The sequence below is a fragment of the Drosophila willistoni genome, chromosome 3R, assembly GCF_018902025.1.
Source record: "Drosophila willistoni isolate 14030-0811.24 chromosome 3R, UCI_dwil_1.1, whole genome shotgun sequence".
NCBI lineage: Eukaryota > Metazoa > Arthropoda > Insecta > Diptera > Drosophilidae > Drosophila > Drosophila willistoni.
The window spans coordinates 26,528,002-26,545,186 of NC_061086.1; the positions used below are offsets into that span (position 1 = coordinate 26,528,002).

Genomic DNA, 17,185 nt, shown 5'->3' on the forward strand with positions numbered 1-17,185 from the left:
AACTGAATGGCTACTGTAATTGAGAATTGTGATTTTTCAAATTATTCAGATTCTGTATGCCAACTAGATAATAAATTTTTGAAATAATAAAACTGTGCACTGTTTTTCCTAGAAAGTTATTTGGGTGTTTTGAAATTATCTGGAATTTTTATATATCTAGTAGAAAATCTTCATTTAAAAATTTGTCTCACAGTGCTGTAATTTTTTTTGATGTGGCAATGAGTTCCCTAAGTATGTTTTGCAGCACTGTGCGAATAAACATTTTCCAATACTGGTGGACATCTGACAGTTATCGATATGTTGGTTTCTAAGCAACTCTGAGCTTGTGTATTTTTCAGTATTTTTCGTACCAGGGCCTTAAGTGTGGCCAGATTTCAGAATCCTTATTTTAAAACAATACAAAAAGTGCTTGTAAGATAAATAAATAAAATAAATATTCCGTTAATATAATTTACCAATATAATAGTGAAAAAGCAGTTGTAATTTGTGTCATTTAGCGTGCATTGTTTGCGCTTTACATTGGTTTTGCGTTCTTTCGTCTGGCTTTCGGCTTCGTTTCGCACATATTGAGTTCAGCCTTTTTTGTTTGCCAAAAAAAATATGTGTGTAGGTGTGTGTGTGCAGGTCAATTCCCCATTTGTGTGTGTGTGTAATTGTGCTTAATTGTGCAACATGCGGCTGCATCCTCAGCCTGAGGATGATAACCACAAAGGACGCCACGCCTACGCCCATGACCACCAACAACACCATAGCCACCACGCCCACAGCGCCTTTTGCAGTTTATAGTACGCGTAGTCATGCCAACAACAACAGCGTCAGCAAAAGTAATAACAACAACATCGAAAACAAAAGAAAATTGCGATACGCCAATGGCGTCTGAAGCAGCAGCAGCAACGACAGCGTCAGCAGCAGAAGATCAAGGAACACTAGCGCCAACAACAACAACAACCACAACAAAAAAGCCGACGCCAACGCCAACGCCCACGCTTTTGCCATTGCTGGCATCGGCCGCTGCCTGTAATAAACAGTTACTCTTCTGTCGGCGCTTCAAGGATCAAACGGTCGAGACTGTTGGCAGCGTTGTCGGCGGCGGAGGTGGCAGCGGTGGCGGCTTTTTACGTAACTTTAACTCTTTACCGTTATTTGTCTATGCCACTTCATCGTCGACACATGCCAGCTCTGCCGATGGTGTGGGTGTTGCAAAGGAAGCGGCAGCATTTAGTCAAAAGGTAAGATCACATTTTGTCCCTCTCTCTGTACTTATTTTAGCTCCCTTTTTCGTTTTAACAGTGTCCAGTTTGTTTTGTTCTCTCACTCCCTTTCCCTCTTTTGCCCTCTCTCTGTTCTAGTGTTGCATAATTGATCATTTCCGTTGGATTTTGAAAGTATTTTTTTTTATTATTGTTCTGCTTGGTTGTTGTTGCATTTATTTTGCAGAATCAGAGATACAGAATGCGTTTTCAGGGCCGCACTAGGGGAGGGCTCTGTAAAACTAAGTTAACCCCTTTTTTATGCTTTTCCAACATAAATTTTATTGTGCATTAAGTAAATATATTTTGAATTAATGCAAGCCAATGCCTCTCTTCATCTAAAGCCTAGAAACCAGCCCTGAGAACACTCAATAAACATATTTCTTTTAATAAAATAAATGTTTCTTGTTTTTCGGATGTTTTTGTTGTTGTTGTCTGGTGCTGTTGCTGCTCTGCGGTGATCGCTCAGACGTGTCAGTCATTAATGAACCCCACCGGAGCCTAGCGTAACTGTGCTTTGTCTGACAAGTAACAGGGGATGGAGATGGGGGGTGGGGCGCTGAGAATGTGTGAGTGAGGGGAGCGAGGATTGGGGAAGTGGGTGCGTGCTTTGTTGGCTACAGGTGCAGCCACTGTCTCTCCTTTTGTTGTTCATTGTGGTTGGCTCTCTCTCTCTCTATCTCTCCCTTACTCGCTTTGGCTCTCTGCAACGCTTCACTTGTGCTTGTGGTTGTTATTAGTGTTGCAGTTCAGTGAGTTGCGACGTGCTCGCTGCTGCTCATAAGCTTCATCAGCAGACAAAAGCAAAACAAAATACTAAAAAAAAAAACCCCAAAACTACAGATTTTGCTTCTTTTTTGCCGTTTGCATTTTTCTTTAAAATTTACGCCATTTTATGTATCCCCTCTGCTCCCCACTCTCTATACAAATATTTTCCCAACATCAGGCAGAAGTTAATCGATAACACGCCAAATATTCATCGAAATTTCTAGAATCAAGTCCAGAAAAAACATGTGATATTATGGAATTTAGATTATAAACCTCTTTATGTACCATATATCCAATCTATGTATATGATATTTGGAAACCAAAAGGGACCCATTTTTAACCCTTTCCATTAGATCAATACTTTGTTTTTGTTTGGTGAGGAAAATCGAAACCAATATTAATCAATATTGAATTTAAATATTTGTTTGCCCCTTGAGAACATTTTCTGTTGTTTACATGCTCGAAATTTAAAACAATTTCTCGTTCTGATTGAGATTTAAGTGGCAGGTTCTCCGGGTCTTGCCGCGCCTTGTAGCCTCTTTTTGTTGTCCCTTGTCACAATTTCATTACTTTTTATGTTTATTGTTGCCACATGTGTGTGAGAGTGTGTGCGAAGGAATCTGTGTATCGGAATAAATGTATCTTTTATTGCCCATACAATATGACATATGCATACAAGATACATTACAGAAGCATTTGACTCCATTCCCCTGCATTGTGTGGGGGATTCCATATCTCTCCTCCTCCTTCGATCACTTCAATCGATTGTTAGTTGAGTTGTTTTCTCAAATTCCATTTAATTGAAACCCAGAGAGATATGAAGCGGATCTATTCGTATGACTTGCAATCAATTTAATCAGTTCTAAACTTATCTTGCGGCAATTTAGAAAAAATGGAAGCATTTATTTACCACACAAATACATTTTGTCTAGATTTTGAGATTGACCCCTGGAAGACCTTTAGCATTCAGGCCAGTCACCTTGAAGGTGGTGCCAGCTGGAACAGGTTGCTCATGTTTCGCAGCTGTGGTCACGTAGAGAATATCCAAATTTGGTCCACCAAAGGCGACAGAAGTGATTTGTTTAGTAGGTATTTCAATCTTGAGCAGCAATTCGGAGTTTCTGCAGAACAAAACCAAACAAATAAAACATGGAGAAATAAACAAATTCGAGTCTTACCTGGGATCCACCTTGTAAACGGCTGCACCATTAAAAGTTGCTACATAAATGTTGCCATCGGTATCAATAGCCATTCCATCGGGTTGCAAGTTATCCTCACTCTTGGCGCCCCGAAAGTCGTATATGACCGTGGAATTGCAGACGCCACCAGTTTCTACATTGTAATCAAACGCCTTAACCTCGTAGTCATTCGTATCGACATAATAGAACTTCTTGGCCTTTTCATCCCAGGCCAAGCCATTGGAAATGCCCACATCACTTTTAATTACATTCACCTCTCCGCCAGCTTGCCACATGTATAGTTCACCCTTACGCTGAATGAACACATTACCCGTGCGACACATAGTGCCTCCAAACCACCGACCACGCGGGTCGACTTTGGCATCATTAAGGCGATTGTCCTTTAAATCTGACTGCACTTCGAACAATGTTCGCACCACTCTGGCCCCTGGCGAGACGCCATCCCAATTTACAATGCTAACGCGACGATCACAGCCAACGGCAAATTCCTTCTTATTTCCTTCAATGGGTATAATGAAAGTGGCAAACGTTTCATTTTCTATATAAGCCTTGTACACCTTGTTCTCTTTGTAGTCGTAACGATGGATTCCAGCACGTTCTAAATCCACATAATACAAACTCTGACGTGCCACGTCCCAATGAGGACCTTCGCCCAAGAAAGCATATGAATCCGGCAAAGCTTCCACTACATACGACATCTGAAAATAATATACTTATAAAATGAATTGAATTAAAATGAAAAGGTAAACCAAATCTATTTTGGTTAGTAAATTAGTCAGAACATTGAAATAATCACATTATCTCTCTCAATTAAGATGGATTATTATTAGAATCATAAAATCATTAGCTTTTTAATAGTCTTCACTTTATAAAATCATAATTTTTAACCTTTATCTGTCAGAAATGAAAATAATAAACCCAAATCTAACAAATTATAAAGTGTAGGTGTAAAAAAACGTGTCGCAAACACTAAAAAATAACTCTCAAATTGATCAGAAGATAATTTTGACCTACAAATAGTTGGTCCAAGGGCGAGAGATACTACAAAAATTTCACAACAACGCCCAAGTCTTATCTAAGTGTTGGAAATACGCCGGAAATTAATAAATATATAAAAGACGAATGCGTTATACTCTGGCTTATGCCTAATAAAGTTCAAAAACCTATGATACAGAATGAATGGGTTACTATATATATTTCCAAATTAAACCATTCATAGGGGTGTATGTATATATAATTTATGTAGGTCTAAATTGTGGTGCTACCCAAACTGTGAAGTAAAATGAGAATACACTTTTCTGAGAGGGCAAACAATCTAGACAATGACTAGGCAGGTGGTAATAAGTAATAATTAACAACTTATAAATCTATAAAAGTATTTTCTGAAAGAAAACGTCAGTCAAGAGAAAAATACAAGTGGATTGTTGCCATATTGGGGGTGTGTTTTGACATTTATTTAACCTTTTTTTTTTCTTGGTTTTTGTTTTCTATTTTGATAAGAAAATTTAGAAGTATATACACTTCGCGTCACTTGAATAGACACAGAGTGACAGAGAGGAATATTACCTTTAATTATTATCATTTAGATTGACAATTGTTTGCCTAATGATAGGCTTATCGTGATTGTTAGCCAAATGACTATTTACTTGCCCTATTTGATGCTTTGTTTGTGTATTGAGAAACTGTCAATTTATCAATCAAGCAAACAAATTGATTAGATGCGGAAAGTTTTATAGAAAATATATATGTATTATATTTAATAGATCAAAAACTATTAACAATATGATTACGTTTATATAGATAGCTAGAGCCTCTTTAGATTTTTAGACTGACACCAGGAAGACCTTTAGCGTTTAGGCCGGTCACCTTGTAGGTGGTGCCAGCTGGAGCAGGTTGCTCATTATTCGCAGCTGTTGTCACATAGAGAATATCCAAATTTGGTCCACCAAAGGCGACAGAAGTGATCTGTTTCGTGGGTATGGTGATCTCCAGCAGAACTTTGCCAGTGCTGGATAATGGAAAAAATTATTAAATGACGGAAAGAAGGGAATATTCCAAATTGTCTAACCTTGGATTAACCTTGAAGACGGTGGCACCATTGAAAGTGGCCACATAGATGTTGCCATCGGTATCAACAGTCATGCCATCGGGTTTCAGATTATCCTGTGGATTGTTGCGACGCAGATTGAAAATAACCTTGGGATTGCTAGCAGCTCCTGTATCTACGTTATAGTCGAAAGCCTTAACCTCAAAGTCATTGGTATCAATGTAATAGAACTTCTTGGCCTTCTCATCCCAAGCCAAGCCATTGGAAATGCCCACATCGCTTTTGATCAGCTTCACCTGTCCGCCAGCTTGCCACGAGTACAGTTCACCTTTGCGTTGAGCGAAAATATTGCCGGTGCAAGCCATGGTGCCACCAACGAAACGACCACGAGGATCGGTCTTTGCATCATTAAGACGATTGTCCTTTAGATCGGGCTGCACCTCGAATAGTGTTCGCACCACTTTGGCCACTGTCGAGACGCCATCCCAGTTAACAATTACCGCACGACGATCACAGCCAACGGCAAATTCGAGTGGTTTGCCCTCAATGGGCAATATGAAAGTGGCAAATGTTTCACCCTCCACTTTGGCCTTGTACACCTTATTCTGTTTGTAGTCATAACGATGGATAAAACCGCGTTCCAAGTCAACATAATACAAGCTTTGACGTGCCACATCCCAGTGGGGACCTTCGCCCAAGTAGGCATAAGAATCGGGGAGAGCTTCCACTTTGTAAGACATTTTTGTTTTGGCGAATTCCTGGCAACTGCTACACACGGGGGGCGAATGCTGCTTTTAGACTAAGTTAATGCTAGTTCTAGTAATCATATTTATACACGTCGAACATGACCAGAAAAAAGTTCTCGATTTACCCACACAAGTGCTCATACACACACACACACACGGAAAATATAAGTTGATAAGTGGACAATTTAGTTATTGCTCTATAGCTGCCTAAGCCTCTCACCCACCTCTCCACATTCACAATAACCAGATAACCAAACGGCACTCACCGGCACACACAGATACAGCGAGCCCCAAACATGACATCAACACAAACAAACAGAAAATACATTTACAATTTGTAAAAATTCTAGTGAAGAAAGCTAACACCACATACTAACAATAGTCAATGCAAGTGAATTGAAATTGAATCAAACTATTTGGTGCCAACTGGGAATGCAGTCACAAATACAAGAGAGAATCCATCAATTTCTAATAGAAAAAGGGTTTTTGCGCCGAGTTTTTTCATTATTGCTTAATTATTAAGAAACTGCCGTCGAAATTCAAAAGTATTTCGATGGAAGAAGTTATAAAAGTAGTTATCTATTTAATTTTTTAAATTATACTATATTTAGTTACATTAATTAATAGGTTTGAATTTTAAATGAGGATAAAGTAAGTCTATGTTGGACTTTTCTTTTCATGTACTTAAGTACCGGAAAAAAGGTCTTTGGTTAAAATGTTAAACAAAGTCAATTAAATCAGATGGAAATGGAATGCTATAAAACTGTTTAAGCATATATGATGACGATTGTCTTATCAATTTCCATAAATATCAAACAAAATGCTAGGTCTATAAAATGTTCCCCTCCCCACCCCGAGTTGTCATTGATTAAACCTTTTTTATATTGTTTTTCTTTGGTTTTGGTTAATGCCATGGTAACGCATCGTACATATGTTTGACTGAGTTTCATTCGCTCTCAGAGGGTGAGGAAGAAGGAGAGGGTAAAAATATCTGATGGCTAGTGGGCTCCACCAGTCTTTGGCTCAGTTCTGACTTTCTGTGTAATTAAGCATAGGCGAACTAGAGAGAGAGAGATAAGAAAAGGCCATGGCAAGTGGACAGTGGGTCACTTGTACACTTGGCTTCTGTATGGTCTCAACCTAACCGATGACTACCGTCTGTTTCTTGTTTGTCTTCAGTTGCAGCTATAATAAAAACTAATGAGTTACTACGTAAATACATCTATCTATCTATCTATATATATATATATGTGTGTGTGTAAGTGTGTCTAGTGCATTACCCTTTGCCACACTTTTCTTTTGATACTCCCCGAGTGTAATTATGTGTAATTGATTACCTTCTAAGCAAATGAGTGGAGGATATTTTTTACTTCTTCATTTTCAACTGGATTGTGGAATGTTTACCTACAAAAACAAAAAATTACAAGTCAAATAAACAAAAAAACATAAATCCCTTTCACACGCAGCAGCAACAGCAACAACAATAACAATATAAGGAACAAGATGCATAACACTTAGTTTTAGTTAGAGCTCTTAAAGTGCTAGTCACTCTTAAATGGGGAAGACTTCTCTTCCTCTCTGAAACTCACTAACTTTTAGTCTCTTGATTCAGCAATAATTGCTGAATTGAATAAGAAAGAAAGAAAAGAAGGAAATAAAATAAAAAACAAGCTCAAATTTAATTTAATAAATTTCAATTTAGTGAATTTGCCTTAAGAAGAGTTTCAGACAATTTCGTATAAATTTCATATCCATTCGATATTTCTTTTAATGAAATTTTACCAAAAAAACGTGAGGAAAAAACCCAAAATGACTCAAGCCCTGAGTGTTTAAGAGTGAGTGACTCATACAAATTTAGCGCTAACATGCAGGTCTAGAGACTAGCCACAGTTTTCACTCAAACTGGCTCTCTAGAGACTCTCTCTGTTTCTCTCTCATTCGGTGTGTGTTGGCGTATTCAGCCACGGGAGGGAAACCAGCTGTGGCAGCTGCTGTTTAGTTGTCAAACAATTGCAGAGTCGCGTACAACGCGTTTTCCGCTTTGTATTTGTAGTAAAACAAAAAAAAAACAAAACCATATACAAATATACAAAGAAGTATCTTTAAGATACTTATTCTTAACAACAATCAACACTAGACACACGTGTGTTAAGTTAGTTAGTGCCTTCAAAACCAGATAATCGGGGTAATTCCTATATATACATACATATATCTCTTTGTTGTGAAAACCTTCGAGTTCAAGATGCGTCGCGCAAACGGATCGTGTGTTCTACTTACTTAATAAATAAATAAATAAATTGAAATATATGTATATATACATAAATTAACTTTTCAATTTGTTGTTTGTGAATATTACGAAATATCAAAAGTGAAATTTCTTTCTCCCTCTCTTGTATTTTATTTTTTTCTACATCAATATCACCAAAATCAAAAGAAATTCAGAGCTATTTAGCATAAGCTATTTGCAAATATTAAGTGTCTGTGACTGTGTTAGTGTGTGACTACATAATACAACCTCCCCTCTCCTTCCCCGCCACTCACTTAAGTCATCTCATCTCGTGGTGGGACGCTTTCATTTGGATTAAATTCAAGCCGCATTTTATTTTTTTATTTTGGACTACCGCAGGAATGTTACGGTGCTCCGATTTATTTGGAAATTCTATTGCTGCCTGAGACCAGTTTTTGTAAATGAGATCAACTAGATAAATGGTGCGTATCTTAATACGTTTTGATAAATTGAAATTATTTCATTTCAAATTGGTTAGACCGGGGCGGAAGTTCAAAGCACTTTAAAGCGTTTAAAAGGTGATTTTTTGTTTGTTGTTGTTGTTTGCCTCTACGAAGAATTGAAGATTGGAAACCATAAAAGAGGAAACCAAAATGAACAACTTAATATTAAGTTATTAAGCAAAAAGTGTCAGTCAGCATTAAAGTTATTCGAATATGGCTCTTTATTTGGATTTCAACGAGTTTTAGAATATTTGAAATAAAGAGAGTAGATATTTCTTTGATCTTGGAGTCATCAATCATCTTTATTGGTAAATTATGTCATATAGATTCTAAATAATGGAATTTGTGGGGGAAATCCTTATAAATTCTTCAGCTATGAAGGGTTTCTTGTTGAAATAAAGCATCAAAAAGGTGAGAACTGATTAACTCTCTTGCAAATAACTGCCTTATAAAAATGTAAAGTTTAAAAGTAACAAACTAGTTGTTTTTAGAGGGATATTTTATTAAGGAAAACGTTCGTAATATTTCAAAATTATTCCTATAATATATCTCAATTTATAACATTTATTAATTACCACAGTCAAATAATCTTTGCCGACCGTGGCAAGGGTTCATTTCCACCCACTTTTCGATATAGCAGCAACTTTTAAATGGTTTATCAAACTTTAAGAGGTTGCAGGTCCTTGAAACCAAACAAAATATTCACTTTAATTCAATTTGAAGCGGTTCATTGACCCTAAAAAGTGCACCCGCATTAATCCTAGCCAAACTGTTTTATGATCCACTGATGGATGGACATTTGAAAAATGACTGCACCCTGTGAGTTTTAGCTGGAGTTGCACTCAGCTAATTGCATGGAAAAATGGCAACATTATTTCATGGCAAAATGTTTCGCCTCGCTTGTTCTCTCCTCTTCTCTTCTCTCACCTGTCTCTTATGGTCGGTCCCTAGTCATGTTAAGGTCTTGTTAACTAAGCAACAACTAACTACTGTTTAATGTTTAATTGTTACTGCATAGTAATAATTTGTGTTGCTCTTTGTCAAGCTCAAAGAGAGAGAGAGAGAGACAAGAGAGGGAGCGAGAAGAAGGAAAGATATAAAAGCCTATTATTATTGAGTCTGGCCTTAAAGTTTTTCTTACTGTCTCGTTTTATGTATTTCAGCCGCCCCCGTCTTTGATAATCTAGCCCCACCCTCTTTGGAATTTCCATGCGGGTTTCCCTAGTTAAATTTTCTGTGTTTATTTAGCAATTAATTTATCTTTCTCGCTCTCTCTCTCTCTATCTATCCATCTATCTCTGTTTCGCCGTCATTTGGCGACATTTTACATACCTCTTTGTGAATGGGGAACTTTGGTTATAACGCAGAGAATTCTCAAGGGCTTACAAAAGAGTATTTATAATTCGTTCATACACTAGATTTGACTTGACTTTTGCTCGTTTGTTGTGCTCTGTTGGCATTTTTAATTGTTTCGGCTGAGTTTTCATTTGTTTTGAACTTTTTTTATTATTCATTTTCGTTTTTTGTTGTTGTTTATTTTGCTTTGTGGTTGCATTATGGTTTAATAATTTAGCTTGATTCGGTCTTTTGTAATGCGGTGAAATTTGTCACAAAAAAAAAAAAAAATGAAATTGGTCAGACTTTGGTGCTTCTCTTTCGCTCATTCTCTCTCGCTGTCTCTTGCTCTTGCGCTCTGTCTGTCTGCACATTCATCAGCTAATTAAGCAATATGGCTGGCCGGCCTTTCTACTTTTGTTTTTCACTCTACCCTACATTGTTAATTACTTATCAAAAACTTACAACAAAACGAAACTGAAAACAAAACAACACACAAAATTGGAGAGCAAAACCAATTGAAAATTGCTGGAGTTATGAGAAAGGTTTCGCCATTCTCCAAGAGGAATCTAATGGAGAATAAAGTTTCTTTTTTTTGTAAATTGTTAACAATTAAAAGATACTTTGATAACGGTTTAATAAGAGATTGTATTATAGATGAAATATGCTTTTTTATATTTTTAAACAATAGGAAAATAAAAATCAATCATTACTTATTATTCTTTCGATTAAAAATTGTGCTAAAAATAAACTTTAAACATAGTTGAGATAAGATATTTCGATAGAAATACATTTGTGTTTGCCTTTAGTCAGCTGTTTTTTCTACCCACTTGTATTTAATTCTATGATTCATGAATGCATTTATCATAATCAGACAACTGTTTTTGCAGTTAGATTAGTTAATCTCATTGTTTGTAGACAATTTGCATGCTATTTGCATATGTCTCTCTCTCTCTCGCTCTCTCTCTCTCTCTAGTACAAAGTTGAACTAACCTGAGCTTTAACCTTGAAGCTGCACAAATAAATTTACTAGTTTGCACTTGGTTGGTGGTTTCTTTCAGCTCCTTTGCAGCTCTGTGAAATTTCACACCAATCATTTGGCCAGCCAGCAAAAGTAATGGGAAGTGGCACAAGTAGATTATATTATACATACATATATACTTTAATTTATTTTCATTTATTTGCAAATTAAGTTGGTTATTGTATTTTGCTGTTGTTGCTATTATTATTATAATTATAATTGTGATTTCTCAGTCGCAATTGTCATGTGACTTTTTTTTTTTGTAAAGTGAAGAAAAGTCAAGTGTCAAATATTAAATATGAAGTCGACTCAAAGATACTCTGCCAAGTGTTAGTTGAATTAACATTAGTTAAATGTAGAAAAATTCATGCTGCCAATTTAAATTTGGCCAAAAATCTGTAAGTACTTCAAAAACGTCAGCAACATGTTGCTAAACATATTTGATGTTGCCAGGAGTCATGAGTAAATGAAGGTCCCAAGAAAGTTAGCTGAATCAGTTTATCTGAGGCACTTTAAGCCGATCTCAACATTCTCTTTCAGTCAATTTAATGCAGGGTATAAAAAGTGAAAAAAAAACTTTTGTTCAATTTTTTATCACTTAAATTTTTGTTGTTGCTGTTGCTGTTGTTTGGGTTGCTGTTTTCATTTTCGTCATTGTCATGCATTATTGTTGCTTTTAGCTCTGTGTGTTTGCTGTGCCTTTTCTCACTCTTTTGCCCTGTTCTACTTTCTACGGGCCGCTGCGTGGGTAGCTTGAATAGTTGTTTCCTTTTTGTTCTCCCTCCCCCCTCTTTCGGGTTTTCTCTCTTTCTTTTTTTGCAATAATTTCATAACAATTGCATTTAGACCGTAATTGCCATAAAATGAGGTAAATTGCAATAACTACAACAATAAAAAAATATATATAATAATAATCAAAGACAACACAAAACGAAGTAAAATGCTGCTAGAGAGCACGAGCCATTGGCCCGGCGGGAGCAACATTGAAGAGAGCATAAATTGTGCGCTAATAAAGCGACTCCAGCAGTTGGCCAAGTTGTAACGAATCGCAGCAAATTGGCAACACTTTCCAATTGAATCAGCTTGAAGCTTGCTGGGTTTTAATGCTTTTCCGAAAAGAAAAGAAGAAAACAAAACTATTTGAATTTGTTTAGCAAACAGAAATAGAGAGGGAGAGTAGTGTCTCTCTCTCACTCTCACCCTCATGTGTCGCATCTTTAGCAAATGAATTTGTCAAACGGAATGCGGAAATATTGTTTATTTCGTTTTCTTTCTTGCTTGCACTTTTCTCTTTATTTTTCTACCAGTTTTTGTTTGCTTTTCATTTTCTTTCGATGCGTCACACACACACACACACACACACACATTTTCTTTGTTGCATGACATTAAAGTTTTAAATTTAACTGCAATGTTGTTGTTGTTGCAGTTGCAGTTGACGGCGACGATATGTTGCACGTCTCGATTGCACTTAACGCTTGTGTGCCTACAATGTGCGGCGCACAATGCTCCATTTTCTTAAATTATTTTATACTAAAATGTTTACTTGAAAAACAAATTCTGTTTAAATGGAGAGCAATTGCTGGTTCAACAATGTTAACTACAGTAGTAACAGGCTCTATAATTAAAAGGGGCTCCAATATGTTCAGTTCTTGAGCTTAGAATACTCAAATTCCTGTTTCATAGCTCATATATGAAGTCTTAAAAGGAGTTACAAAACTATCCTTAGCCTACTAATCCTTATAATTAGAAGTTTTGGCATGTTTTATTTGTTTATTATGCAGTGCTTTATCTATTTATTTGAATGTCTTATGTTTTTTTTTTGGATTTGTAAAAGTTGGCAATCTAAATGCCAAATACCTAATCTGCATATTGATAGAAATCTATCTACCTAACTACTAAAAGCCACTGTAGTGCCTTAAGTAAGAGTCACTACCATCAGCTTGACATATTTTATTTTCCTCGTGCATTTTGATGAATAAAACGTTGTTTGTTGTTGTTGTTGGTTGTTGTTTTTTTCCTATTTGCTAGTGCAATTGCTTAATTTCGCATTTCAAATGCTTGCGGGTCGCGTGTTTTTGTAAGTAATTCATTCCAAATGCGATTGTCAGTCGTTTGCCGGTTGCAAATGTCAAATGTGTGTGTGTGTGCGTGTGTGTGTGTGTATGTGCAGTTAGTTGTTTGCTAATATGTATTGACCTACTAAAAAAGTATTGAGAGCATCATCATTCCCTCATTTGCTGTTTATTTTTTTGTTTCAAATAATCTTCTATACGCATTTAGTTTAAATAGTAATTTTTTTTGCTTGCTTGTTTGTACAAGTTTGTTTGCTCTTCTGCGTGTTAATTTGAGTAAATTAACATGATTAAATTACGGAAGCAACATCAGCAACCTCAGGGGCCAGAAGCAACATCATCACCAACAGCAGCAGCAACACCAACGAGCAGCATCACCCAACAGTTAGTTGTCGAAACTTTGCAAATTATATATCTACTTCAGAGCTTGTTGATTTGAATTGATCAACGGTGTGTGAGTGTGTGTGTGTGTGTGTCTATGTGTGTTTTGCACCTTACAAGCAAATAAATTTCACTCAAATTTTTGAAAAGAAATAGAGGGGAAAATGTGGTCTTTGGCATGTTCAATTTGATAAAAAAGAAAACAAGTAATTGGTCAATAAAATGAATTCCATTTTGTTTAAACGATTAAGCCGAATCAATAAAAAATAAATATAAAAATCGAATCATTTTAAAATATTTAATTACTTTGAAATGTTTTCTGAAATGTTTGGTGATGGAGATATTAAAATTTTGAGTCACGTATAAGACTAATAATTCCAACAAGGCCGACAAGGAATATATTCCTTCTTCTTTGTTAAACAAAACTTATGGTTATATACCAAATTCTTATCCTAATAAGGGAAGAGTCCTTCTTGATTTAAAATTTGTCCTATTATAGCAATTCCAAATCAAATCGAAATTGATTCTAGAATTTTCATATCCATCTCTCTTGCTCAATTGGTTCAATAACTTTTATGAAAAGGATGATTAATTTGTTTAATTCTTGTATAGACAATTCAACAGAACAAAACACAAAAAGTTAACGGATTAATCATAAATCGGTCAATCTATCCATTGAATCTATATAACTATTAAAAGTCTACCTATCATTCTCTTTCCTATATTGTTTAAACTCTCCGGTTTTGGCTTAATAAATGACTAATCAATGTTGCAGTGAGTAGTAGGTACAACAAAAATAAAAACTATTTTTAAACATTTGCTATGATTTGATATGGGTTGTGCCTACATACATATATATACATAAAACCACCTTGCGCCCAGTTAGTCATTTGGCATAAAGACACAGCCAAGCACCAATATGGCCAGTATATACAGTTAACCAATTGTTAACCCAAATGTGCTGTCAAGTGAGAAAGAGTGAGTGAGTGACTGAGAGAGGGAGTGATAGAGAGTGCAAAAGAGAAAGAAATAGAAGGAGGAAGGTGAACCTCGGGGCGCGCCTGCGCAAAAGCATTGCCAACTGATTTGTTGCGCATTGATTGAAGGGTAAATTACACCTTGCCACATGCGATTCGATGCGATTCAATGCAATGCAATGGAATGACGATGGAGTTGTAGATACTGTTAGAGCTACTGCTAATTTCTATATATAAACACACAGATATATATATTTGTAGAATTTGTTTTCGCAACTGCTTGTGAATTGCGTCACCTTTGAAAAAAGTTGGTTTTTGGTTATGGTTTGGCTTTGGCTTTGGCTGGCCAGTGCCAGTCCATTTTTGGTTCTGGCTGTCTCTCTCTCTGTCAGTTTCTCTCTATTTTTCTACTCCACATCTTTTTCTCTATAGTCGGATCTGTATCTGTGTCAAACACCTCTAAGTGCATACACACATATTTAATACATTTTCAATGCTGTCACGTAATTAAAGACATTTTCAACATTTGAATAGATATTTGGTATTGGAATTATTTTTTGGTATAACATACGCGTAGGCATGCCACATTGAATGAATGAAACATATTGGTATAAATATAAATAGGTTCAGACTCTAGAGGCTAAATGTGGTTTGTCAACAACCAAAAGACAATGAAACAAATGAAAATTCAAAGACTAAACTAAACTAATCATATGAATGTCGTCGTACTTACATTTTTATGAGATGACTTCAATAACAGAGTGCGTAGAGCAAAGGCACCAGTTTCATTATCATCCTCATCCATATGAGGATTAGTTTTGGCCTGCAATAATTGTGTTCTCCGTATTCTCGCTTGCTTTTCCTCATCGCTGTCGTGTCGAATTTTCCGTTTTAATTTCCTTGATTTTTTACTTGCTGGAGGAGGACCCTCATATTCTAGTTCATTTACTTCGCTATCCTTTCGTACTTTTCGTTTCAATTTCTTTGGTTTTTTAGTCGATGGCTTTTCGTCCTCGTCCTCGTCTTCTTCTTCACTGTCTTTTCTAATTTTTCGTGTAATCTTCTTTGATTTTTTACTTGGTGGCTTCTCGTGCTGCTCTTCTTCTTCAGAAAATTTTCTTGTTTTCCTTTTCGATCCTATAGATTTTTTTGATTTTTTGTTTGGTAAAAAAGTGTCTTCATCGTCTTCATCATCTTCAAAAGATTTTCTCGATTTACGTCTAACTTGGTTGCGTTTTTTTCTCTCTAGTCTCCTAGTCTCATCTCTGGCTTTTCTACGTCGACTATGTTCTTGTGAAGAAGAATCTTCTTCATCCTCTTCGGATGTATCAATGTTCTTTCTGTAGTTTTTCACTGCCCTTTTGGTGCGTTGAAGAAATTTGACTGGCATTGTTCTTGACGATGCTTCTTTGTTTTCCTCCTCCTTTTTTTCCTCTTCTTTCTTTTCTTCTTTATTGCCTTCACCACCTCCACCTGCACCTGCATCTGGTGATGGGGTTGTTGTGTTCGATCCTACTGTTGTTTTCGGAAGCCCTAACTTCATGTGGTAGGCGCAGTCAGATTGACATCGCGCAAGACTGGGATACTCGTTCTTTTTATGAAATTGTGGACACTTTGTGGTCACCCTAATACAATCCATGATAATCCGATGAAAGGCATAAAACTGCCGACGTGGCCCACGACAAGTGCTCTCGTGTCTATACTTATTCTTCACCAAGCATGCATTATTCTTTTGATCTGTAATATAAAGCAATTCTCACAAATGACTCAATTAGATCTAAAACTAAACTTACAGTTCTTGGCGTGGCTTATGGCCACAAGCCCGCACAAGGTTAAGCCAAGGAAAACCCACTTCATAGTGGTAAGGTCGCTCAACGTGGCAAGAGAACTAAATCATCTTTTCTTGAAACGCCTCTTAACTAAGAGCTGTGAGACTAAGTAGATTATTAGATGGCATACAAACTGATTAGCCTCACCTTAAGAAGCATTACGAATTACCAAAGCAAAGTAATGATCTCATTTCCAGTTCTACCGACAATAAATCTAGCCAATCCATCCACACATTTTGGCCAACACATATTTATTTATTTTTTTGCTATTGCTATTGTTGTTTAATTTGTTTTTTTTTTTTTTTTGCTTGTTAATAATTGTACCCCAATCAAATATAATTAGGAATGCATTCAAGTTGTCCAATTGTATTTCCTTTTGCATAGTAATTACAATCCAAAAAGCGCTCAATTACTGTTGCAACTTGCAACAACAGCCAACAACAATAATCTGTCTGTCGATGCGGTAACATGGCTCAATTTTTTGGCTGCCGAACATTGTTATTATTATTATTATTATTTCGCATTTGTTGTTGTTGTTGTTGTCGTTGCTGTTGTTACGGCCGGCCGGCCAAAACGAACAACAACCCAAAAAATTATTAACAATTGATCATTTAGACATAGATATACTTTTTTTTCTTCGTTGTCTTGGGCTAGGCTAGTCAAAAATGAAAAGAAAAGCAAATGCAACAACAACACTCAATGAGGCTTATGACAACAGGGAAAAAATATTACAAATTTGACGTTTTTTTTGATACTCTACATAATAAATAAAATTTTGAAGAAACGTTGAAGCTAGTTTATATTAATTATTTAATTGTGAATACGTAGGA

General features: G+C 36.2%; 3 protein-coding genes across 5 annotated transcripts in view; 1 reads left to right on the plus strand and 2 right to left on the minus strand.

Annotated features, from left to right (window-relative positions):
* The first annotated feature begins 408 nt into the window (after positions 1-408).
* The window catches only part of LOC6647218, a 54,664-nt gene continuing 37,887 nt past the window's right edge, over positions 409-17,185 (plus strand). For 2 of the 3 annotated variants that reach the window (XM_015177352.3, XM_047013713.1), the window contains exon 1: positions 409-1,229. In XM_015177352.3, the coding sequence (XP_015032838.2) occupies positions 798-1,229 (432 nt within the window). In that variant the 5' untranslated portion in view covers positions 409-797. Of the gene's footprint in view, positions 1,230-8,638; positions 8,720-17,185 lie in introns of those variants that run through there. The other variant, XM_002069721.4, reaches the window with a different exon arrangement.
* LOC6647219 lies at positions 2,901-16,413 on the minus strand. The gene is made up of 4 exons (XM_015177373.3): positions 16,320-16,413; positions 15,260-16,263; positions 3,197-3,915; positions 2,901-3,139 (listed from the first exon to the last, which is right to left on the minus strand). Exons 1-4 carry the CDS (start codon positions 16,381-16,383, stop codon positions 2,947-2,949), a joined length of 1,980 nt encoding a protein of 659 aa, XP_015032859.1. The 5' UTR covers positions 16,384-16,413; the 3' UTR covers positions 2,901-2,946.
* Positions 4,946-6,064, minus strand: LOC26529224 (regucalcin). The gene is made up of 2 exons (XM_015177468.3): positions 5,286-6,064; positions 4,946-5,225 (listed from the first exon to the last, which is right to left on the minus strand). Exons 1-2 carry the CDS (start codon positions 6,002-6,004, stop codon positions 5,033-5,035), a joined length of 912 nt encoding a protein of 303 aa, XP_015032954.1. The 5' UTR covers positions 6,005-6,064; the 3' UTR covers positions 4,946-5,032.